At 34.0% G+C, this 26,694-nt stretch overlaps 1 protein-coding gene across 1 annotated transcript; it reads left to right on the forward strand.

The window, feature by feature from the left end:
• Positions 1–20,103: 20,103 nt before the first annotated feature.
• Positions 20,104–26,259, forward strand: LOC121235621 (probable inactive purple acid phosphatase 27). Its single transcript, XM_041131956.1, has 12 exons — positions 20,104–20,459; positions 22,801–22,892; positions 23,112–23,178; positions 23,282–23,404; positions 23,543–23,635; positions 23,831–23,960; positions 24,248–24,329; positions 24,420–24,552; positions 24,745–24,950; positions 25,063–25,188; positions 25,319–25,628; positions 25,810–26,259. Exons 1-12 carry the CDS (start codon positions 20,127–20,129, stop codon positions 26,113–26,115), a joined length of 2,001 nt encoding a protein of 666 aa, XP_040987890.1. The 5' UTR covers positions 20,104–20,126; the 3' UTR covers positions 26,116–26,259.
• Positions 26,260–26,694: the final 435 nt, after the last annotated feature.

The following is a 26,694-nucleotide window of genomic DNA, read 5'->3' on the forward strand; positions in this document are numbered from 1 at the left end:
AAAAAATGGATAATCCTAGGCATCTTAATGTCATATTATTATAAATTGTACGAACTCAGAATATACTACAACAAAAATTAGTTTTTGTGATGGTTTGTAAATTGTGATAGTGCCTCAACCGTCACAAAAAAGTATTTTCTGAATCGTCACTGGAGGTATATGAGAAATTACATTACATTCGAACGTTGAGACTATTTACGTGTGAATGTGAAAATTTTTGGCGCCAACGTTCGAACGTTATTGATTATCACGTGTGAACGTTAATTGATTTAATATTAAAGTTAGATATTTCAAATTAAAAATGATTGAGAATTGAAATGCAGTGATTTAATATTAAAGTTATATAAGCTAACATTAAAAAAGATTGAGAATTTAAATTCAAAAGTTGTAGATATATGAAATAATATGTATGATAAAAATAAAGTACAAAATACTCATAACGAGTTGTTTACATATTTATTAAAATCGCCAATCAATATGTTGACCTTTGTGTTTAGGATATCTATCCGATGGAAAACATAGGTGACAAAATCTCCAACACTTTGTTCTACTGATGTGATCTTTCAATCGATGTGCGCAGTAATATCTGAGACCATCGCATCAACCCAAGCAAGCTGCGCATCTCTCATAGATGTACCCGTCGGCGGCTGACTAGTAATCCCAACATCGGGCTCAGACTGGGTCGGAGGAACAAGATCTGGTATAGGGCCAGGCTAATGTTGAGAATGCCCCTTCCCCTGTCCAATGCTCCGATGGTGTGTGGTGATGTCGAAGGGGCTCATCTAGTTTGTCATCCACTCCTCCACCTTGGGTTGCACAATCTGGGTCAGTAATAGCTTGGTAATAAGGACTCCATATGGGAGGCTGTCCGTGGAGACGACGCTTGCTTCGTAACAGATCCTCTAAAAAATATGAAGTGGTAAGTCGATGGGGTCTCCACGTGCCACTCGTATAAGGAACTATGCGTGAGTCTGGCTAAATGTGGCCTTATGTTCCACAGGATCCATATTAGTTGCAACAATAAGATGCAACATGCAGAAAAAAGGGATGAGCTATACCTGGCTAAAGGAGTTCTTCCTATCGATCGGGTCTCAGTCACTCCCAGTGAGGATGTAGAAATCCTCATCTCGGCCGCCATCCTCCTCATCAGTATCCCCAGCCTTTGACCAATTGACTAGACCAGTAGCTGATGCAGAAGTGTCTACATTTGCATCTACTCGGGATCCATCCATAGACTGAACATCTTCTGCAGTCAATATCTTAGGTACGCGACGGATCCCTAGAAGCTCGAAGAAGACGTCTGCCTAGACCTTGAACTAAACACTACGTACTGTTACAGTGTGAGAGGATGCGTCCTTAAGCATTGAGCACATCCCCATATAAAACTCCCGAACCATTGAGGGATACCCCTCTATGTGCAGATACTCATCCAACCTCTCGTAACGAACACATCCCGAACGCTCTTTTGCTCTCACATGAGTTCGTAAAAGTGGTTAATCATAACTTCTCGTTCAGACATCACTGTTCGAGCCACGATTCGAGACTTGACCTAGCTTGTTCCTTCCTTCTCTTTTTTCCTAGTGGTCAGAGGATAAGCTATATCCTAAAATAAAGAAAAAATTTGAGCAATATTAATATTGGAATGCATATTATGTACTGTAATCTAAATTTTTTCAAGAATACGCTCAAATGTAATATATAATGTTCGGACGTTAAGCTTAAACGTGCGAATGTTTCAGTTATTACGTTCGCACGTTAAATTCCTCTAGAATAAACATTTTAACATAAGATGAGGTACATTCGAACATGATGACTATAACACACATTCAAACAAAACATATCACGTTGCACGTTATGAAGCTGTTGAACGTATTTAATAATACGTGCGAACGTACAGAACTATTAGTTCGCACGTATAATTGATTTATAACAACTGAAAGGTTTTACATTCGCATAGATTCGAAAAAATGTTCGCACGTATGTGCTGCTCAAGAATATGAACGATCATACGTGAACGTTGCAAATGTTCGTTCGAATATAAAATATACATTCGCACGCACTCTCAATACGTTCGCACATACTGTAGAACCTTCGCACATTATATGATTAACGTGTGAATGTATACATCGTCTTCCTCATTTGGAATGTATAACGTTCGAATGTTACGAGATAAAAATGGCTGAGTCAACTCAGTCATTTCCTAACACCTCAAACACAATGAAAGTGGTCAAAAGCCATCGCAGAAATGAAATATAGACATTAAAAAAGCTTTCTACGATGACCGTTTGGCCATTGGCAACCCGTGATGGCCGAAAAATTAAGATGAAGGTCCGACCACCAATAGGTTTCGAGAACCACCGAAACTTCCATTAAACATAAAAAAGAAAAATCTACCCAAAGGTTAAATAGGGATGCCTACCTCTTTTGTGATGTTTGTGGTGAAGTTTGACGATGGCGACGACGGTATGCGACAGATGGAAATGTGAGAGAAACGTGAGTTGTGCCATTTCGTGTTTGGACTTGACCTTTTATACACGTAACATGCGAATGTTAAAGTGTGAACATGCGAACGTCTCAAGGGATGAGAGAGAAAGACATCCGAATGTTTCAATTATAACATGTGAATGTTCAATTACTTAATTCACATGTCATGCGAACGTTATGTTAGAACATGCGAACGTTTGTCACTTAATATCCAAACATGCAAACGTTATATTGGTACATTCGAACGTCTCTAGAATAAATTTTCAATAATTTATACGAAATAATATATTATATATACACTATACTTATGGATTATGTACTAGTATATATATACTAGTCTAATGTTTTTATATAGTTTAATAAAATTTAATTAACAGCTAATGTTATGTACTAACATATTATAAGCTAATAATATGTGCTATAGTAATAACACTATGTACTAATATATAAGTTATACTAGTACATAGTGCACTAGCATAATATATATACTATATACATTAGTCTAGTGTTATTAATTAGTTTAATAAAGTGTAATTAACAACTAATGTTATGTACTAACATATTATAAGGTATATGTTATACTAATAACACTATGTCCTAGTATATAAGTTATACTACTACATAGTGCACTTGTATAATATATATAGTATATATACTAGTGTAGTATTATTAATTAGTTTAATGAAGTGTAATTAACAACTAATATTATGTATTAACATATTATAAGCTACTAATATATACTATACTAATAACACTATGTACTAGTATATAAGTTATGGATGATATAATCTCAAATGGGATAGGACCAACTACCGAAGATCTAAAGAGCAGTGAGAATTGGAGCATATGATGAGTGTAAAATTAGTTTGCATTATGCTAATCAATAGGTTTTTTTAGAAATGGATAAAAGTTGGATGTATCTTGGCAATAGACTTGGAAAGTTAGAAATGGATAAAAGTTGGATGTATCTTGGCAATACACTTGGAAAGGACTATACTGTGTATGCACGTGGACTTAGAGCCTTTATTGATTTTGCTCGGGTCTCTGCTGATAGTCGCGGTTACATTAAGTGTTCATGTTGAGGATGCAAAAATCTGTGTGCTATAGGATTGGATGAAGTAGAAAGTCATATATTTGTAAATGGTATGGATTCGGGATATATCCGATAGGTATTGCATGGTGAGCCATACAAACAATCAACTGAGATTATGTTTGGTCATAATATTGATATGCGGCACATGGATGGTACTGAGCAGGATGACCTTAATGAGTGGAATGAGATGGAGGAGATGTTAGGTAATATTGAAGCTGAGATGTTTATGGATGAAATGGACAAGGACGCCTCAAGTGGCTGAGGGACTGAATCAAAATCTAAAATGTGGGAAGATGCAAAGCGTGAGCTTTACCCTGGATGTACAAAACATAGCAAAATGTTGTTTATTGTACGGCTGCTTCACATTAAGTCGTTGTGTGGGATGTCAACAAAAGCAATCAACATGGTCTTTGACTTGTTTAATGAGGTGTTTCCTGAAAGTTATGCATTGCCGAATAATTTTTATAAAGCGAAATAGTTGAGAAAGGGTTAGGGTTTGAGTACAAGTCCATATATGTATGCAAAAATGATTGTGTTTTGTTTTGGAATGAGAATGAGGAAAAACAAGCTTGTCTCGTATGTTAAGAGTCGAGGTGGAAGGGTAAGAAAAATATTCCAGTGAAGATTTTGCGTTATTTCCAGCCAAAATCCAGATTGCAAAGGCTATATATGTGTAAAAAAAAAAAGCTCAAGATTTGAGGTAGTACGAGGAGAAAAGAGTTAAGGATGATGAATATATAAGGCACCTAGCTGACTCACTTGCGTGGCAAAGGTTTGACGATCAATACCCAGAGTTTGGAAATGAAGCTTGTAATGTGCATCTAAGACTAACAACGGATGGATTCAATCCATTTGGCAATATGAATACAAGTTACAATACTTGGCCCGTAGTGTTGATTTTATATAATCTTCCACCATGGAGGTGCATGAAGGCGCCAAACTTTCTGTTAACTTTACTTGACTCCTATCCAAGATCACTTGAGAATGATATTGACGTATTCATGCAGTCGTTAATTGAAGAGTTGAAAGATTTATGGGAGACATGAGTCAAAACTTTTGATGCATATACGTCGACATCTTTTCAGATGCATGTTGCAGTAATATGGATGATAAATGATTTCTCAGCACATGGAAACCTTTCCGGTTGGAGTACTAAAGTAAAGTTAGCATGTCCCACTTGTAATAAAAAACCTGCAAGTAAGTGACTAAAATATTTGCAGAAGATGTGTTTTATGGGTCATCGACGGTATCTGTCAGTAAATCATTCATGGCGACGGGAATGCGCTAAATTTGATGGGAGAGTTAAGGACAGAACTGCATCAAAGGAGTTGACTAGGAACAAGATAGTCGAATAGTTACTAGAAGTTATAGTGAACAATTTTGGCAAAGGTCAAAGAAAGAACAAGAGGAAACGAGGCGCTGCAGAATTGAATTGAATAAAGCGTAGTATTTTCTTTGACTTGCCGTATTGGCCATCATGCATGCTGCAACATAGTTTGGATGTAATGCACATAAAGAAAAATATTTATGATAATAATGTGGGGACATGGATGAGTAGTAACAAAAAGATGAAGGACACTATTAAGACGAGGAAAGATCTTGAGAGAACGAAGATTAAACATAATTTGCATTTGCGAATGAAAGATAATAGGGTGGTTATGTCGCATGCATGTTTTACGATGACAAATGATGAGATGATTGATTTTTGCAAATGGTTGCAAAGTGTGAAGTTGCCAGATGGTTATGCGTCCAATCACGGTTGATGTGTGAGCCCTGATAACTGGAAAATAAGTGGACTGAAAAGTCATGATTGTATGTATTTTTGTAGAAATTGTTACCAGTGAGAATTCGTGGGAAACTGACTTATAATGTATATGTCGCCATAACCGAACTTTGCATGTTTTTTCAAGGATTTGTGCTCTCGGGTTGTAAATCAAGATATGTTACGAAAGATGGAAGAAGACATTACTGTGTAAATTCGAGCAGATCTTTCCACCATCATTTTTTGATGTAATGGTCTATTTAGCAATACATTTACCTCGGGAGGTACTGTTAGGTGGTCCGGTGCAGTTCCGTTGGATGTATCCAATTGAAATATATTTGGGTAGATTGAAACGCACTGTTGGGAATAAATTTCGAGCTGAGGGTTCAATAGCATAGACTTATATACACGATGAATAGTTGACATTTTGCTCTTTATATCTTCGTGGTATTGAGACACAATTTAATAGTGAAGAGCGGAATGTTGATCTTGCTGCTCCTCCCCCTTGTGACCTATCAGCGTTTTCTCATAATGTACGACATTTGGGTGCACAACAGGATACGACTTAATTGGTGGAGAGTTAGGAAAAGCTCGGTGGTACCTATCGAATAATTTTCAGGAGATTGATGACTATCTTAGGTATATTCTGCATACTTAGAATAATTCTAATTAAAAATATTACTAGTCTAAAATGTTATGTAATGCACATATTCTATTCTTTTGTACTTCTATATAGTGACCAAATGGACAAACTTAGGACAGAAGGCATAGAGAATATAGAGGCGAGACACGAAGAAATATTTTTCGGATGGTTTGAATAATGCATAGGCATTTTAAATGTCTCATGACTTAAAATCACTATGAACCATTTTAATTCTTGTTTACTTTTATTAACTTTGTTACAATTTCAATTGTTAGATTTTAGAATAATGTGCTAATAATCCCGCATTAGCTCGTGGTCCCTCACACAGAGCACTTCGATACACTACATGCACGGTTCGTGGTTATAGATTACATACTATGGACCTTGAACGTAATCGAAAGACGCAAAATTGTGGTGTGTTGGTCAATGGAAGTGATGCAATAGATGACATTGACTACTATGGTGTCAAATGTGACATTATTGGATTAAAATACTTGGATGGGAATGTGAGATAAGTTTTTAAATGTGATTGGTGGGATATAGGCGGTGGTTGAGTTTTGATACATAGGGATAGTCACTTTACGAGTGTCAATACTGCATGTAAATGGTACGAAGATGATCCATTCGTATTGGCTTCTCAAGCTACCCAAGTCTATTACTTAGTTGATCCAATGAAAGGGGCCAATGAAGATACTGGAGAGATAACTTAGCGAGCCATACAATCGGAATATATATGATGTAGGAATGGTAGTGGATCACGATCATAGTGGAGATAAAAATGACACTCCGACCATAGAGGCCTACCGGGAAAATGGAGAGGGTATTAATTTATTTGTTGACCTCGATGCACTTGAACTAATCCCCTTATGTAGAGATGACGTCTCACCCTTACATCTCGACTCATCCGTATAAAATGAACATTCAGTTCATGAAGTGAGTGAAGAAGAAGAAAAAGAGTCCAAAGAGGAAGTCGATGAAGAAGAAGATGATGATGATGACGACGAAGATGTTATTGAAATCAATTCTGAAACAAGCATGAAAAATATATCTGGAAATGAAGAATAAAAGTATTAAGTATTTTATTTACATGGGTGACAATACAATACATTTTTTATAAATTATTCTATACTAATTTTTTTTAAATATTAATTATTTTCAAGGATGTCACCAAAATGAAAACGAAGAAATGTGCCTCTTCCCCAAAGTCCCGAACTCGTTCACGACTCCTCAATTGAGGACTCCGCTCCTAAATAAGTTAATACACAGGACACAGACAACCAGTCAACACCTACCAGTAAGAAAATTTTGTTGATAATTAATTATATTTCAATACTTTGGGGACTATATTTACTTATTTTAAAAATATTAAATGATGTCTTATCACGTCGCAGACGTGACTACACGCGTGGCCTTGCTCTGGAAAGAAATAAAAGGTATGAAAAAATCAAAGTCAACATTCCTGATAACTTCATTAGAAGAGTGGACGATAGTACAACATCGCTTTCCTCCTATGTTAGCACACTAGTCCAAGCTTATGCCACATTTTATATGAAATCATGGAAAGATGTTTTGTATGAGGTGAATGATCACATTCGGAGTTGTGTACTGATGAGTTTATATATGAACGTAAATTTTTTTAGAGATGTTTTGATTTCATATTTTTGACGCAATTCACTTTTTAGGATGAATTCAACCTCACTTTTGGCTGTGGCGAGGATGTGCTAACTGTGAACGAGTTGATGGCTACATTATTTCGACGTCACAAGGGACAATGCCATGACCACTTCAAGAAGTTTGAGACGATGGAAGAGATTGTTCAGTCCCATTTTCAAAAAATAAAATTAGACGATTGGAGAAAGTATTGTGATCTTTTCGCAAGTCCAGGTTATCAGGTATTCTAGATTTATTCTCTATAAGTTATTTACATCTATATTGGTATCATATATTATATTTAACATTGTTAATTTCTCCTGCATCACTTAAGTTCTATGAATGTACAAAATAGAACGGCTTTGACAATTCACCATCGTACCGGCTCAAGGTCATTTCAATGTCTTGCCGATAAAATGGTAATTGATAACTTATTAATTCTCACTCATTTTTATCATATTATTTCATTTAAGTACTAATATTATTTTTTTAAATTATTAATGTGTCTTTGTTAGAAACGTGATGATCCTGAAAATTTCTCTCTCATTCATGTCTATGCCATTACTCACACACACTGATGAGCACAGTAAGTGGGTTGATCATGTCACTAAAGATAATTATGTAAATGAGGTTATTTTCTATGAATAGATTATGCAACATGTGAATTCATATTATGTTTGATTCCTCATTTCTTTTAATGTGTTACTTATTGTGTGTTTTTGTTGTAATTGCAGGAAAAAAGTATTGAGATCCAATCAGCCAGCCTCTAAGAAACCCTCTCTTAGTGACATCAACATATTCACGCAAGTGCTCGGGACAAAATCTGGTTTGGTAAGAGGTTTGAGACATTCTTTCAAACGTTTTGATTCATCCTCCAAGACCTCGACTTCGGAAATAAACAATTTTACTAAAGATTTAGATGCAACACGCTAAGAAATTGAGCAGATGAAGTAGAGACAACAGGAGTTGAAGTCTCTCTTATCGCAACAGTCTGACTTAGAAACATGTTTGCAGGAGCAACAAAGAGACTGCGATGATAGAATACGCATTGAAGTCCAAGAGCAAATACAGAGAGAGATGATGATCTAGATGGAACGTGTTATGCCAATTCAACAGGATCGCAGTGGGCGAGGAAAGAAGAATGAAATTACTATTTTTTATCAAAACTTCGCATGTAAACAACAAACGTTCGAATCTTGCTTCAGTGAATTCAAACAAAATGATCGAATGTAAAACACTCAGTTCGCACGTTTTAACGCACAAACAATCCAAACGTTCGAATGATTATAATAGATACATGCGAACAAGAAACTAACATCCAAACGTTAAAAATTTTACGTTAGAACTATTGATCTTTAGCATCCGAATGCTACATTCAAAAGTCTCCAAGTTAACGTTTGAATGTAATTATCATTCGTGCGAAGCAAAAATAACGAACATCAATTTTTTTATGTTCGACTCTTAATCAGTCGGGTGTTCAAACGTAGGTTTATATGTGTGAACGTTACTTTCTGTGACAGTTTTTAACTGTCACAAAAAATTATCATGTTTGAACGATACATCTCACGGAAAACTTCCAACCATCACAAAAAAAACTTTTTGTGACGGTTGAACAGTAAACCGTCACAAAAAACATTTTATGATGCATTTTGGGTGATGGTCTCAAACCGTCACAAAAAATTTTTGTGACGATTTCGTCCGTGACAAAAGCCAAATTCTGTTGTAGTGGTAAGGGCCATTATTGAGTTTGCTTCTTGGGGTTTGGAGATTGTTTCTGCTTTGCAGTCTCAAAAATGGAAGAGAGCTTAGCTCACTGCCTGAAGTTTTTCACGATTGTGTACCTCTTGTGTTTGGCAAGCTTGAGCTTCACTTTTGCTCAAGTTAGAGGGCTCAACGAGGAGCCACTGTCAAATATTACCATACTCAAGACTACTCTCGCACTGCATGACTCTGTCTCCATTAAAGTCAGCCCTTAGATTCTCGGGTTACGGGTACAGATTGGAATAGTCATTTATCAAAAAGATCATTTTTTGTAGTTTTAATTTATGTGAAAGGTCAAAGTTATTGAGATTTTTAGTTTAGTTCTAATTGTATTAAAATCTAGTTTATATTAGGGTTAAGTACTTCTACTCTGGCTCATTGATTGTCATATAGACCAGGAATCCAAGTGCTTCCGCTTTTTGTGGCGCGTTAATTGTGACCATCCTATGATAAAGCTATGCTAGTTTTATGTTGGTACAGTTTATATTGTGATTTGAGATTGGCCATTGGCTAATCTAGTAGAGGATGAAGTTTTTGGATACATTTGCTAAATACAGTTAGGTGGCATGTGTCTTGTTTATAGCGTGGATGATGAATTCATTGTTCGTCTAGTAAAACCTCATTGAATTTTGATTGGTTACCTTCGAGTTTGATGTGCATGATATGCATATTTTTTAAAGGTATGAAGTTTTTATGTGTGGTTTTCTTTACATGATTACAGGGTAATGATATTGTTGGAATAGGTTGCAATATATATTTAAATATTGAAGATAGAAAGTTTGTGAAAAGATTTAAAAAATGTGTGAACCAAGTCTCTCAAGTTATGGAAAATAAAATGAAAAGGTGTTTGGGGGCTGGTGGGATTTGAACCAGTGCATGGGCTGGAGAAGGGACACACCTCAACCACTCGCATCACTTCATTTGTGCTTGTAAGCATTATATTATTTAGCATAACTTCAAACGGTTAAGTTACAAAAGGTGCGATTTTTCACAAGCGTCTCCTTCAAGTCTATAAATCATATATGTATGAACATGAGGAACACTTCTTCTTCTCTGTCCCAGTTTCAGACTTCGCCATAGAAACTCAAGAACTCTCCTAAATTGCTATTTGTAGATTATAGGCTTTGTTGTATCCTAGAGACAATTTGCTAGGAACCTATTAGCAATCTCTAACCAAGTGGGGGTAGATATTGTCTTAAAGACAATATTTCTATACGCCTCAAAGCCTACAAATTTCTCAGATTCTCTTTTCAATTCCTTATTTTCCAACAATTTTAAGACGATATTTCAATGGAATGAGGGTCTAATGTAGTAAGTTTCAAAGTCATGAATCAAGATTTTGTGAAATTGGACAGATTTGTTGGAACCAATTTCATATGTTGGCAAGACAAGATGAAGTTTATTCTAACTGCACTGAAGACTTTCTATGTTTTGATCCAAATCTAAAGCCAATTTTTTATCCAGCTCCTGAAGATACTAAAAGTACTAATGCAGAAAGGATGAACTTGCCTGCAGGGGTCACATTCTTAATACTCTTTTTGATCATTTATATGATCTTTTTATTGCTATTAAGTCTCCTAGAGAAATCTAGAATGCTCTAGAAGAAAAATATAAGACAGAAAAATTAGTTATTGTTAAATTCATAATTTTGAAGTATTTTGAATTCTAAATGGTTGATAATCTATCTGTCTTAGACCAAGTGCACGAGTTGCAAGTTTTGGTTAACAAACTTCGCGGTCTGTCAATTAGTATTCTTGAGTCTTTCCAAGTGGGAGCAATTACTGCAAAACTTCCACCAAGTTGGAATAGCTACAAAAAGAAACTTCTGCATACGACAGAAAAACTCACTTTTAGAAAAAATTAGAAAACATCTACGAATTGAAGAAGAGAGTAGAATTCGTGATGACAACCATTTTAATTCTAAAGTGAATGTTAACAGTATTCAATACCATTTTGATTATAAAGTGAATGTTAACGGTATTCAAAAGGGAGATGATAGAAAATAAAATTATCTTACGATAAAGAAGGGAAATACCTTCAAGAAGAATTATTCGACCAACAAAGACAAGAAAAATAGGCCATGTTTTAACTATGGAAAAAAGGACCATTATATTCGTGAATGCAGATTTTTAAAGAATAAGAAGAAAGAAAATGACAGTAGTTCAAACATGGCAAATGCAATTGAAGAAATCATTGCGATGGGAACAAAAAAGGAAATTGGCATGATAACTGAGGTGCATTTCGCTTCTACTACAAATTCCTCCGATTGGTGGTTTTATTCTGGAGCTACTGTACATGTGTGCAATGAGAAAGCACAATTCAAGAACTATGTTGTGGCTACTGATGGCCAAGAAGTTCTTGTGGGAAATCACAATTCTGTTCAAGTTCATGGAAGAGGAAATGTAGACATGTTGCTTACTTCTTGGAAGAAACTAATTTTAAGTAAGGTTCTTCATGTCCCAGATATTAAAAAGAATCTTGTAACTGCCAATTTGCTATGTAAAAAGGGCATAAAAGTTGTCCTTGAATCTGATAAGTTGATCTTGTCAAAGAATGGGGTATTTGTTGGAAATGAATATTCTTGTGATGGGATGTTCAAACTCAGTATTATGAATAAAGATGTTACACATTCTTCTTATATTATTGAGTCATTTTCTTTATGGCCTGGTAGTTTAGCGCATTTAAATTCTAAATATATGAAACATATGTCTAAGCATGGTTTAATTTCTTACAAGAATGTTGATAATTCAAAGTGTGAAATTTGTATTCAAGCTAAAATGACTAAGAATCCATTTCCTACTGCTAATAGAAATTCACAAATTTTAGTATTTATACATTCTGATACATGTGAATTAAATGACATTTTGACTAGAGGAGGGAGGAGATATTTTATTACATTTATAGATGATTTTTTTAGATATACTATTGTGTATTTAATGAAGAATAAATATGAGGCTTTTCACATGTTCATTGCTATAAATCTGAAGTAGAAAATCAAAAGGAAAAGATTATAAAAATTCTTAGAACCGATAGAGGTGGAGAATATTTCTCACGTGAATTTTCTAATTTTTACGAAGAACATGGAATTGTTCACCAAATGACTACACCTTACACACAACAACAAAATGGTTTGGGTAAATGGAAAAATAGGACACTTGAAAACATGGTTAATGCTATGATTTTAAGTGCAAAGTTGTCATTCAATTTGTGGGGAGAGGCATTACTTACAGCATGCCATCTGCATAATAGAATACCATCTAGAAAATTACAAATGTCACCATATGAACTATGGAATGGAAGAAAACCAAATCTAGATTATCTTAAAGTGTGGAGGTGTCAAGCCTTTTACAGAGTTCCTGATCCAAAGAGGACTAAGGCTTCGTTTGGTTACGCTGTCAGATGAGATATTTTGAATAGCAATTAAATTTTTTAGTTAAGATGAGATGAAATAGTTTGTAAAAAAATGTGTGTTTGGATAGTGAGATGAAATGAGATTGTTTTTAATTTTTGAGATTTGAAAAAGGTGTGGGTCCCACTATTAATTAGAGAGCCGAAATGTCACTATTCACTGTCAGTTTTCACTGTTGACGCACTATTCACTTACTGTTCAGTTACTTTTCATTGTTCATTACTGTTTATTTAAGTTGATATTTTTAAAATTTAAAGATGAAATATAGTGTGTTTAGATAGGAAAAACTACTGTATGGTACAAAAAATCTCATCTGTATCATGTAACCAAACCGAGCCTTAGAATCAGGACTTAGAGTAATCAAAAGTGTGTTTGTTGATTATGCTGAAAATTCCAAGGCATATAGACTATTAGACTTAAGCTTTAATGTCATAGTGGAATCAAGAGATGTTGAATTTATTGAAAATAAATTCAATAATGTTACTGAATATGTTTCAGAACCTAATCAAACACAAGTTTCTAACTCTAATTCGAGTATCTCTCTTAATAAAAATAAGAGAAAGTCTACAGATTTGCCCGTAGAGCAAAGAAAGAGTTAGAGAGTTAGAAAAGAAAAGAATTTTGGTCCTGACTTTATTTCATCTCAAGCTATAGTCTTCCTTGTAGAAGGAGACATAAACATAGTCATTAATAAAATACCCATTGTTCTTAACACAGAGGATGATCCAAAAAGTTTTGATGAAGCCATGTCTTCTAGAGATGCAGCTTTTTGGAAAGAAGCTATAAATGATGAAATGAACTCAATATTATCTAATAATACTTGGGTGTTAGTGGATCTACCTCCAAATTCAAAAACTATTGGTAACAAATGGGTATTAAGAATGAAGTTTAATTTTGATGGATCAGTCCAAACTTTTAAGGCAATGTTAATTGCAAAAGGCTTTAGTAAAAATGAATGAATAGATTATTTTGATACCTATGCTCCAGTGGCAAGGATCACATCTATTCGTGTACTTATAACTCTTGCATCTATATATGACTTATATGTACATCCAATGGATGTAAAAACTGCTTTCTGAAATGGTGATCTTGATGAGAAAGTATACATGGAACAACTTAAAGGGTTTGTTCTGCCTGAAAATGAAAAGAAAGTATGTAAATTAGTTAAGTCATTATATGGTTTAAAACAAGCACCAAAACAATGGCATGAAAAGTTTGATTATGTTATTTTATCTGATGGTTTCAAACACAATTGTGCTGACAAGTGTATCTATTCAAAATTCACTAAAGATTTTGGTGTTATTATTTGTCTTTATGTTAATGACATGCTAATTTTTTAAACTAATATGAAAGGCATATGTGAAACCAATAAGTATTTGACTTCAAAGTTTAAAATGAAAGATCTTAATGAAACAGATACTATTTTGGGAATCAAAGTGAAAAAACATAGTGATGGTTATGCACTATGTCAATCTAATTATATAGAGAAAGTGCTTCTTAAATTCAAACATCTAGGAATAAAAGAAGCAAATACACCATATGACTCCAGTGTAAAATTAAGTAAGAATTCTGGAAAGGCAATAGCATAGCTTGAGTATGCTAGTGTAATTGGTAGCATGATGTATGTTATGCATTGTACCAGACCAGATATTGTCTATGTAGTGTGCAAACTTTCTAGATACACTCGTTGTCCTAGTATAGATCAATGGAAAGCAATTGGCAGGGTGCTTGGATATTTAAAGAAAACATTCTACTTATGACTCTTTTATTCAAAGTTTCCTACTGTACTAGAAGGATACTCAGATCCTAGTTGGATTACTAGCACAAGTGATAATAAATCCACGTCTGGTTGGATATTTACCCTTGGTGGAGGTGCTATTTCTTGGGCATCAAAAAAACAAACATATATTTCTCATTCCACAATGGAATCAAAGTTTATAGCATTAGCAACAGCAGGAAAAGAAGCAGAATGACTTAGGAATATGTTGTTGGATATAAAGTTATGGCCACAAACTATGCCAACTATTTCCTTGCATTGTGATAATGAGGCCACTATGTCTAGAGCATACAATAAAGTGTACAATGAAAAATCTTGACAGATAAGTCTAAGGCATGATTATATTAGACAATGAATCATTTATGGAATTATTACGATTGTCTACGTAAGGTCAAGTTATAACTTGGCAAACCTTTTTACCAAAGGTTTATTGCGAGAATTGGTAAGGGTTACATCCATTGGAATGAGACTAAAACTCTTTCAAAAGAATCACCAATAATGGTAACCCAACATTTTTTCAGATTTAATGTGAAAAAGAGTTTAATGGGTAATAACAAGTTACTGATTTGTGATTAGTTGAGCACTGCAATAACAAACTCTTATTCAGGATGGATCAAGGCTGACTGTTACGATTAAGAAGGATGAGTTTTACTCTTAATGAAGTTCAAATATAGAAGTGTCTTGGTAACAGGTACATAAAAGGAACTTCGCCTATATGAACATAGAAGTGGTGCCGCTTCTAACAAGAAATTTGGGTTTATACTTGTAAATGTTCATTAAATCTGGGTGCAGCACAAGGCCATAATAGTGCTAATAATTATGAACCTTTATTGTGAATTAGATATTATCATATGTGTGTTATTTCTGGTTTGAGTTAAAACGTTTTGGTTTAAGCCTATGCCACCAATTACTTTTCAAAACTTTGAATTAATCACACTAAGAGAAGGTTTAAGTCGAAAGATACATTCTTTTATGCATGATAATATCAATACTGAAACTGAATATAAAATATATATTACAACCTAGTGGGGGATTGTTAGAATAGGTTGCAATATATATTTAAATATTGAAGGAAGAAAGTTTGTGAAAAAATATAAAAAAATCTATGTGAACCAAGCCTCTCAAGTTATGGAAAGGCGCATAGGGGCTGGTGGGATTCGAACCAGTGCATGGGCTAGGGAAGAGACACGCCTCAACCACTTGCATCACTTCATTTGTGCTTGTAACCATTATAGTATTTAAACCTAACTTCAAACGGTTAAGTTACAAAAGGTGTGAGTTTTCACAGGCATCTCTTCAAGTCTATAAAACATATCTATACGAACGCGAGAAAGACTTCTTCTCTGTCCCAGTTTCATACTTCGCCATAGAAACTCAAGAACTCTCCAAGACATCCATCAAATAATGGGGGGCGCAATACCCATTCAGCATTGCCATAAGAAGCCTGACTTGAGCAAAATGGATTTTTACAACAAACATTCTTCTAACTCTCTGCCAGTGATATGATGTAAGCAGTCCCTTCCTAATCAAGAAAAATGTTTGGTACAATGATAAAGTTTTTTCTAGCATACAAGAATCAATAGGAACCAAACTCAGGAAGGGTCTACTCTAACCCCAACCCAACAAATGGTTTGCCTTGGACATTAAGTTGTCTAAACAAAAGTATATAAATCCACTGTAGATTAGTTGTAACCATTTTCTGGCACTAAAAGTGCCGCTTCTCTCATTTTACACAATTGAAGCTCTTGCACGCAACTAGATTGTGCGCTTTACTTTAAACAAAAGAGCCGATGATCTTTCACAAAAGCATATCTAGTACTCCGTTTATTAATTGCTATTTAAAGGCCCAAGATCCACAGAAAACAAAGCCACTTGAGAATCTAAGATGTTGATACTCCAGATTAATAACTGACTGGAAGACCTACTATTTAATCCTCTGTACAATTTTTTTTTTTTTTAAGGATCCTTTCAACCAGATTTTCAACCATGACCATAGACCAATTTTATCACGGATTTGCCAAAATGAGTATATGTTGAGCATTGAAGAAAATACTAACTAAATTGAAACCACAATGGTTATTTGTGGCACCTGTATATCTGGCACTGCCAAGAAAAGTTTTTTGCAAATCAGTTTTTTAAGTTGAAGGTTTCAGAGATGCATTGAAGGATTATCCACTCACGGGATGGGGGTGCTTCATTGGAGCAACCAACAACAAAATGTATGGACCACACCAGTTTGGCAAGAATAGATTATTTCAGATACAGAGATGGCATAATCCGATTTAATAAATAATGATCTCCTGCGTGAGCACAAAGATGAAATCATAATATTCACATAATTTTTTTTTTTACAGGGGATGGAGTACCTGAGACCATCAACACAAAGGAGTTTGTCATCGTCGTGCGCAGAGGAGAATTGGGAGAGATGTCTGCGTTGAGGAAGAAATTTAGAGGAGATAAATGGTGTTGGGGAGATAATGCGTTGAGGATCAAGAGATTTGGGGGATCTGAATGTGAGCTGCCTTTTTTCCCTCCTAAAGTGTTGTTTCTATTCTCTGCGTTTTCTTTCTTTTTACTTTTTTCTTTTTTTATCTCAGATAAAATTCTCCACGTAAGCCATTGGCACGCAATCGATACACACCATCGCTTGCACCTAGAAGAACTAGTCAAAGTTTTAGGGCAATTTCCCAATGACGCAAGGGGGGACGTATGCATACAAGATATTGAGTGAACTTATAATATAATTATATGCTCCATTTCTGGAATTAATTTGAATATTGGTTTCGCTTTTTACACGTTAACTAAAACCCTAATATATAAAGGGAGAAATGATCATCCAGCGAACAAGGAAATTAATTAACACGCTATAACACATGCGATACATGTGGCAGCTTGAAGTACGTACTACGTAGACGATCGATTAGCTTTGGTAAGGAGATCTGTAGGGCTTATGCAATTATGCATGATTTCTGGGAATCTTAGGTGCGGTTGGACAGTGAGATCATTATATGAGCTGGTTTTAGATGAAAATTAAATAAAATATTGTTAAAATATTATTTTTTAATATTATTATTGTTTTGAAATTTGAAAAAGTTGAGTTGTTTATTATATTTTGTGTAAAAATTTTAAAAAATTGTAATGATGAGATGAAATGAAACACTTTTACTATCCAAACGAGGCCTTAGCTAGCTAGGTACGGATCGATTTTTCCACCCATGAACATGCATGCATGCACAAACTTGCATCATACGGAAACCAACTTGCTGCATGCATGATAATTGATGTCAGAATCAAAACATAGACAAATAAAAAACTTTCGAGACAAAACGTTGAGTGGCCTTTCTTATCATGGGATTACACAAACTTATCAAATTAAAGATCGTTTAAAAAGATTTCATGCACGTACCCAAAAAAGTGAAGATGAAAGTTAATTATAAAGAAATACATGCGCCGTATGCTTTTAAGGCCCCGTTTAGAACAGAAATTAAATTGAGATCAATTCAGTTCAGTCTAATTTTAAGCTGAGTTTAGCATCCAAACATCCAACTTCTCTCAAATTATTAAACTCGTCTCAACTCAAAACATCTTTACACGTGAGACCCACAACCCTATTTCAACTTTCCATAAATATATCTAAATGCATCTTAACATCCAAATACATCTAAACTCATCTTAGGTGAACTCCACAAAATTCACTCCACCATCTCAACTCACTGCTATTAATAAAAAACTCAATTCATCTCAACTCAACTCAACATACAAATGGGTTGACCTAAGTGTATCTTTTTCCTTCCTAGCACGAACGAGGTCCCCTCAGTACCAATTGTGGCCTTTAAAATAGAACTATGCATGAGAAGTCTAGCAGACGGAACTCAATATTACTACAATATTTATTTTTCCTGTGGCCTGTAGCGATTTTCATACCAAAGGATACCACCAAAAGAAAGGGTGGCATTAGCCTCTTTTCACATATAGAAAGAGAATCTCAACTTTGGTTTCAACTCCTAAAACAAGAAGGGAGAAAGATAACTTGGGAGGAGCTCTTGAGAGGGTTGCATACATGCACATTATAATGAACTTGCTTAATTGCTCGTTCTATTTGGTGAGCTCGCGAAGTTGCGACAAGAGGGTTCTATACGCGAGTACCAAAGCCGATTTGAATCATGACTGTTGATCAAGATAGGAGTTCTCTCGCCTGAAAAACAGGGCAGTGCTTTTGTAAGTGACCTTAAGGAGTACTCTATTAAAGAGGATGTGAAGGAAGCAAGGCCACAAGACCTATCAATGACAGTAGGGCTAACAAGAATTTATGAGGCAAGGACTAATGCCTTGCGAAAGTCGACATGGGGGTAACTAAAGAAGAATATCGGAGACACTCGTGGGGGAGAAATGAAGACAACGCTGACGGTCAAACGACTAACCCCAGCAGAACTCCGAGAACGGCAAAAAAAAGGCTTATACGCTTCAAATGCAATGAAAATAAAAGGCTTAAACAAGTTTCTAGAAGATAAAATTAAAAATCAAAGTAATTGCACACGTTTAGGTATCGCCCTTATTTACTATTTTTTTTTTATGTTTTCAATTAAAGAAATTAAATAACCAAAGGAAACTTTAACATCTGTGGTACTGATCACTAAAATGATAAATTATTACACAATATACATGATATATAATTTTGAAAATTGATATAACCATAAAAAGAACTTATAAAAGTAAATTTATAAATTAAAGCAGCTTGATCACGTAGTATGTTAGACTTATTTTATAATAAAAATAACTTTATAATTTAACGCATCAGTAGATCAAACTGCATCAATTTATAAATTTATTTTTATAAAATCTATTTATAACTAAAATATTTGTAAATAACTTTTATGTCATGCAAAAGTGAGAGGAATTTCGAAAAAGCACTACGTACCGTGTGTACGTAATATGTATTGTTTGTTTTTAGAAATCTAGAAAAAGTAAGATTAAGGATTCCTTTCGAGAATCTCAATCAATTTCATCTCATTTCATTATTACAATTTTCTTAAATTTTTACATAAAATACGATAAACAACTCAACTTTTTCAAATCACAAAATAATAATAATATTAAAAATAATATTTTAATCATATTTAGGTTGCGAAGATTTTTAGGTTGTGTTTGGTTGTTGATCAAACTCAATTCATCTCGAATCAATCATTGAGATGAGATTCACTATTTTTTTTAACTTGCTATAAAAAAAAATTAAATTCATCTTAACTTACTTCAATATACATTTCAATCTAAAATGTTAAACTCATCTCAACCTTAAAAAATTAAATCTATTTCAATATAATTCATAAAATATTATTATTTATAACTCAATTCAACTCATCTCAATATATAAATGCAACTTAACGGCTAAAAAGCACGTTGTAACAACAATAGTTTACTCCTTCAAAAATACAAAAACAATAGTTTACAAGCTCGTGATCATCGAGTCTCTTGGCCACTAGCTCCTCTATATAACACGCCAATGTTGCCTTTCTCTCCCTCACAGCCTAATAACCCCTTGCAACCTCCATGAATGGCTTCTTACAACTACTTCAGCTAGCTGAGTTTTCCTTCTTCTCTTCTCTGCATTTCTTCACTCATTCCAGAACTTCCCTGGTCCTTCTAAGCCAGAAAAAAATTAGGTTAACAAAAATGGCAGACACGGCCTGGAGCTGCGGCCTGATGATGAAGTTGTTTACAATGGGGATGCTATGGTGGTTGGGGAGCATGGGCTTGGCATCAGGTCACGGTCATGGCAGATTTGACCAGCACCCACTCTCTGAGATCGACATTTACAAAACGACTCTTGCCCTCCGTGACTCCGTCTCCATCAAAGCCAGTCCCCTCATTCTTGGCTTGAAGGTATCTCATGATTTTTCTCATCCACGTACAATTAATGTATGCTAATTGACTGCTCCACGGTTTTATTAATTTCTCTCTCGTTTTATTCATGTCATGTGAATACGTTGTAATTTAAACTTCGATGATACGTACGATATTATATATATATATATATATATATATATCTGGGTAGTGGAATCTTTTAGCCACAAAGAGATCATATTATATAAAGTAAATTTATAATTTGACGTGAATTGATGTAGTTATAAAGTTATTAATTTTATTATAAAATAGATCTAATATATCATATGAAATCATGTTAATTTATAATTATTTTTATAAGATCTATTCGTGGCTAAAACACTTTTGATCAAAACTCTATGGAGAGAGAGAGAAAGTAGAGTAAGTAAAAAAAAAAAAGATAATAGATCAGGAGCTTAAAAAAGAGATGATAATTAAGATATGTCACGCTTTATATATTTTATTGAAAAATATATTTGTTCGCTTTTGAAACTTTTGGTTCAAAGCTTGGACTTTTAAAAAAAATATTTTGGTTCTATAATTAAAAATATTAACAAAAATTAAATACATATATATCATAAAGAAAATTGGAGCTTTTAGAATTTTTGTGGACTGCTGGATTTATTTCTAACTTTTTTTGGGTTACTATATAAGATGAATATATGGGGTGTCTAGCTATATATATATAAAAATATATATATATATATATTAATACCGATTTTTTTTCTTTAAAAAAAAAAAGAAAAATTATGATCAGAAGAGTAATATTATTGAGTTATTAATGACCAGGCCGCCCATATTCGTTCGTTGGCAGGTTCAATAATTTCATATATTATATTTGATTTGCTTTGCTTGGTGGAAGAGCTAGCCATTCATGTAGTCCATATGGCTGTCAGATAGAAAGGAACTTATCACCCAGAAATATGATTAATATATATAGCCATTCATGTAGTCCATCCATGTGTGTGTACGTATGAGTATATATATATATATATATATATATATTTTAAGATGAGTAATATTTTGTATAATATATAAGTTTTGCAGAGTCAGTTTGTAAACCAGTAAATCTTCTCACGAAAAAAGAGAAATGATATTCTTACTCTACAATTTTCTAATAAAATAATATTTTTTTAAATATTTATTTTAATTTTGATTTTAATTTGATGTGTTTAAAATTTTTTAAAAATATTATTTTATTAAAAATTATAGAAAAATTGTAAATGGGTGGTATGGCTATCATTGCTCCTGAAAAAATATATATAAAAAAAGCCTATATTTTTTAATGAAATATGGTTTTTAAACAAAGAAGCAGTGCAAGATCGACTTGCGAGATTTCTCTTTTGACATGAACTGCATGAAACATGATTGTAAAAATTAAAATATAGGAGAACGGTAAGGTGCACGTGATAGATCTGTTTTTATTATTATTATTATTATTTTTTTTATAGAAGATCTGTTTTTATATATTATAATCAAAAGCCAAAGTTTCAGTTAATTAATTAATTTTTGTTTTTAACCAAAAGGAATATTTTTGGACCGACAAATTAACAAATACCAAAGATTTAAATTAACGAGCCTAGAGTACGTACGTACCTCCTTAGTTAATTTTGATTATTTTATTAAAGGCATTATATCGGAAGGTTGGCCGCATGAGCCATGCAGTGGAAGGAAATCTTATCATGAATATTATATAAGATGATTAAAAAATTATTATTTTTATTTATATGTTAATCTTTCGAAGTCCTGATAATGAAAGCTTATCATCCTAACATTTCAATGGAATGATGATCATATGATTTACAAAAAATTGTTATTTGGGGTTGTTTGTAGAACACCACAGGTAATTATATTGTACGTGTTTATATAATATATATATATATCAATAATAAAATGTGGTCCAAAAATTATAATTGTATATTAATAAGAATAATACTAGAAATAGTACTCTTAGGGTCGGTGGGCAAACATCTCGCACTTTTTTTTTTTTAAAGAATGAGTTTATCATTAAAAAAATAATGTAGATCCCACGTACATTTATCATTTTTTTAAAAACAAAATGCATTAAGTTTGCACATATCCTATGACTATATAAATCATTTCCCTTATTGATAAATAATTCAGTAATCTAACAACATGTATAATATTTTTCGGATGCATCTACTGATTACATGCAAAAAACGTGCGTTGTTTTATGATTAATTTATCATTTTGATTATTGGTGTTGATCATGATAGATATATATATATATATATATATATATATATAATATCATTGTTTATGCAAAAATACTCTTAATAATTTGTTGCGTGTTTTCGATCTTTTCTTTATATAATTACAGGGCGAGGATAAAGAATGGGTGACAGTGAATGTTGTGAACCTAGATCCATCTGAGGATGATTGGGTTGCAGTTTTCTCTCCTGCAGAGTTCAAGTACTAATCATATACATCTCTTAATACAATCTAGCAAGCTGCTCAATTTTAGTACACATTAATACCATTGAATTATAGAATGCAATTTAATTAGTTTTTGGCCTTTTTCAAACTGATGAATTATTATATGGATTGGAGATTAGGAGTTTAGGAGTTTTGTTGCATATTTTTCTGTGAATGCTCTCAAGTTGAAGGAGTATTTTTGTTTTAAAATGGCAGCGCATCGACCTGTTCGCCAGTGTCTAGTGAAGAAGAGGAGCCATATATATGCTCAAGCCCGATTAAGGTGTCTCCAATGCGAACTACTTTGAAATTAAAAATAGACAAAAAATGAAAAATTTGTTTGGTTTTTTGGCTCTCTTAATTAATGTATTTGATGTTCATTACAGTTCAAGTATGCAAATTACTCCAATTCAAAGTATACAAAAACTGGCAAAACTGTTCTCAAATTCCAGTTGATCAATCAGAGGGCAGATTTCTCCTTCGTATTATTTTCAGGCGGTTTGTCAACTGTATATCCATTTCTCCCCTAAGATCCTTGTAAATGTGTTTTTATGTTTTATGTTTCTACATCACTTACAGTTCAGATTAACCAAGATTTTCTCCTGTGTATGCATGCTAATGAAAAATTATGTTTCTGGATATTGCAGCCTAAACTAGTGGCAGTTTCAAATTTCATAACATTTGCTAATCCTAAAGCACCTCTATATCCTCGCCTTGCTCAAGGGAAGTCTTGGGATGAAGTAAGTCCATTTCATAACAGTTAACAACACCTATAAAATCTTTTTTTCTCCATCCCTTTTAGTATTAGCACCCAAAGAAGACTTGATTTAGGAAATTTCAACACTGCCGAGAGGGTTTTTCATACATATTTTGGACTTAAAAAGGACACATGTATACAAATAATTCAAGCAGTGATCATTTGACAATATTTGCAGATGACAGTAACTTGGACTAGTGGATATGCATTAAATGAAGCCGTTCCATTTGTTGAATATGCTGTGAAGGGACAAGCTAAAGCTCGATCCCCAGCTGGAACATTGACAATTGATCAAAACAGCCTTTGTGGTATTATTCGTTTCATCTACACACGAGTATTGCATACTTTGTTTGCGATAAATAACTAGTTCATTGCTTTCAAGAAAGCTTTTAGTGATGAAAAAAGTCCATGAGTGTAATCTTTATATTTATAATTTAGGGCAAACCTTTCAACAGCTATTTGAGCATTGCTTTGAATCAAGTTTCTTATAGTACTTCTAATGTTTTGGGACATACCAAGTTCATTGATATCAGCTTTTGAATACAAAGTGAGCCGAAAGGCGGTTGCATAACATGATTTCCTTGGTATTTTGTAGGTTCTCCTGCACGGACGGTAGGGTGGCGTGATCAAGGTTTCATACATACAAGTTTCTTGAAAAGTTTATGGCCCAACTTTGTGTATGCTTTTATACATTTTTCTTGACACAAAACTATCCTAAATTGTTGACCGAAGATATCTATTGAAGGTTGGCTATAATGGTATTTCAGGTACACTTACAGGATGGGTCATCTCTTATCGAATGGCTCATATATCTGGAGCAAATCCTACTCTTTCAGATCATCCCCTTATCCTGGACAGGACTCACCACAATGTGTCGTAATATTTGGCGACCTTGGGAAGGTAGTTATGAGATCATTTGACTGAATGAAATCTATAGATCAATAATTATAAAGAGATTAACTCCAGTCACCAGCTGATATATCCATAGCCTTGGGAGGGTACTTGAAAACCTCTGCCAAGAGTTTAATTAATAAGATTTCTTGTGCATGAATTAAGGTAAAAACATTTTACATTTTTTCCTCTGTATTTCAGGCTGAACGTGATGGTTCAACCATGTATGCTGATTATCAGCCAGGATCTCTAAATACTACCGACCAACTCATCAAGGACTTAAAAAACATTGACATAGTTTTCGTTATTGGAGATTTAGCTTATGCAAATGGATACATCTCACAGTGGGACCAATTCATGTCACAGGTTGAGCCCATTGCATCAGCTGTCCCATTTATGGTTGCAAGGTTTGCCCCGTTACTCGTTTCCATCTAATCATAACCTTGTAACAATAAATCCCAAATAATTAAATTCATCCATTTGTATTAAGTTATGTATCTTTTATTGGTTATCATGCAGCGGTAATCATGAACGTACGTGGCCAAATTCAGGAGGCTTCTATCAACATACAGATTCAGGAGGGGAGTGTGGTGTGACTGCTGAGACCCTTTTCTACGTTCCTGCTGAGAACAGAGCAAACTTCTGGTAAAAACAATCACATATATGTTTTTCGAGTTATCCGATGGATTTGTAGCAACTTAAAGCATTCCTTTGTTTTTTGTACAATGATTTTTCTTTTTGAGATTCATGACGGAAATTTCAACTCAATGAGTAGGTATTCAACAGATTATGGCATGTTTCGGTTTTGCATAGCTGATAGTGAACATGATTGGAGGGAGGGATCAGAACAGTACCGATTCCTTGAGCATTGCCTTGCAACTGTGGATAGAAGGAAGCAACCTTGGTTGATCTTTGCTGCTCATAGGCCTCTAGGGTATTCCTCTAATGAATGGTATGCCAAAGAGGGTGCATATTCAGAGCCAATGGGAAGGGATGATTTGCAGAAGCTTTGGCAGAAGTACAGGGTAGACATTGCCTTTTTTGGCCATGTCCATAACTACGAAAGAACATGCCCCATTTACCAGGTAATGGATGCTGCAAAAATCTCCACATTTTTTTGTCTCAAAAGTTTAAAATGATAGTAAATTAATGGCAACTTCAATTATTTAAATTATATTGTCTAATAACATTTCTAGTCCAAACAGTAAATTCACTTCCATGCCATTTTTTAACCTTTTTTGTATATCTTCAATGTTGGTGTTGTAGAATACATGCGTAAAATCTGGAAATACGAGTTATTCCGGCGTCATGAATGGAACAATCCATGTTGTCGCTGGAGGTGGAGGTAGTCATTTATCATCCTTCGCCACAGAAATACCCAACTGGAGCCTTTTCAGAGACTATGACTTTGGCTTTACAAAACTGACAGCATTCAACCACTCTTATCTGCTCTTCGAGTACAAGAAAAGTAGTGACGGGAAGGTGTATGATTCATTCACCATTATGAGGGAATACACCGATGTCTTGGCTTGTGTTCATGATAGTTGTGCACCAAGCACTTTGGCCTCTTGAGAATGTCTCTTTTTTCTTGGGTTTCTTATGTCTGTTGTTAATTTGCAGAAGCAAACTGACAGGGGATGTATTTTTCTTTCAAAGTTGTTGTTTTGTAATTTGAGAAATGGCTATGGATGGTCAAAGTTGTTAGATTATGATTCAGTCAGATCAAGCTTGATGATTTAGGTTTTAGTTTCCTATATATCCTTGTAATGCCTACAATACAAGTTAATCACCTTCCTTGATCACCTTGTATTGTATCATAATGCCTACGAGTTGCAATAAATTATTTAGAGGATTTCAAGGCTTCAAGCAAATTGATAATATTCTTGGGGGGAATTCATGTTGTATCCAAAACTCTACATTTTACAATATCATAGTAATAGGTGTTTTCTTTTATAAAGAAAATCTTAGAAAATTTAACATTTTTTCTTCTATTTATCTCAAAGGAAAAAATATTTTATCGGACAAGAAAAATATATTTGAAGAATGAAAATATAAATAGATAATTACATATGTATGTTAAGAATATATATATATATAATATAAATAATCGAATTTCCTTCCTCCCATCAATTTAAATTTTTGAAATAGATG

This window comes from Juglans microcarpa x Juglans regia, chromosome 6D, assembly GCF_004785595.1.
Source record: "Juglans microcarpa x Juglans regia isolate MS1-56 chromosome 6D, Jm3101_v1.0, whole genome shotgun sequence".
Taxonomy (NCBI): domain Eukaryota; kingdom Viridiplantae; phylum Streptophyta; class Magnoliopsida; order Fagales; family Juglandaceae; genus Juglans; species Juglans microcarpa x Juglans regia.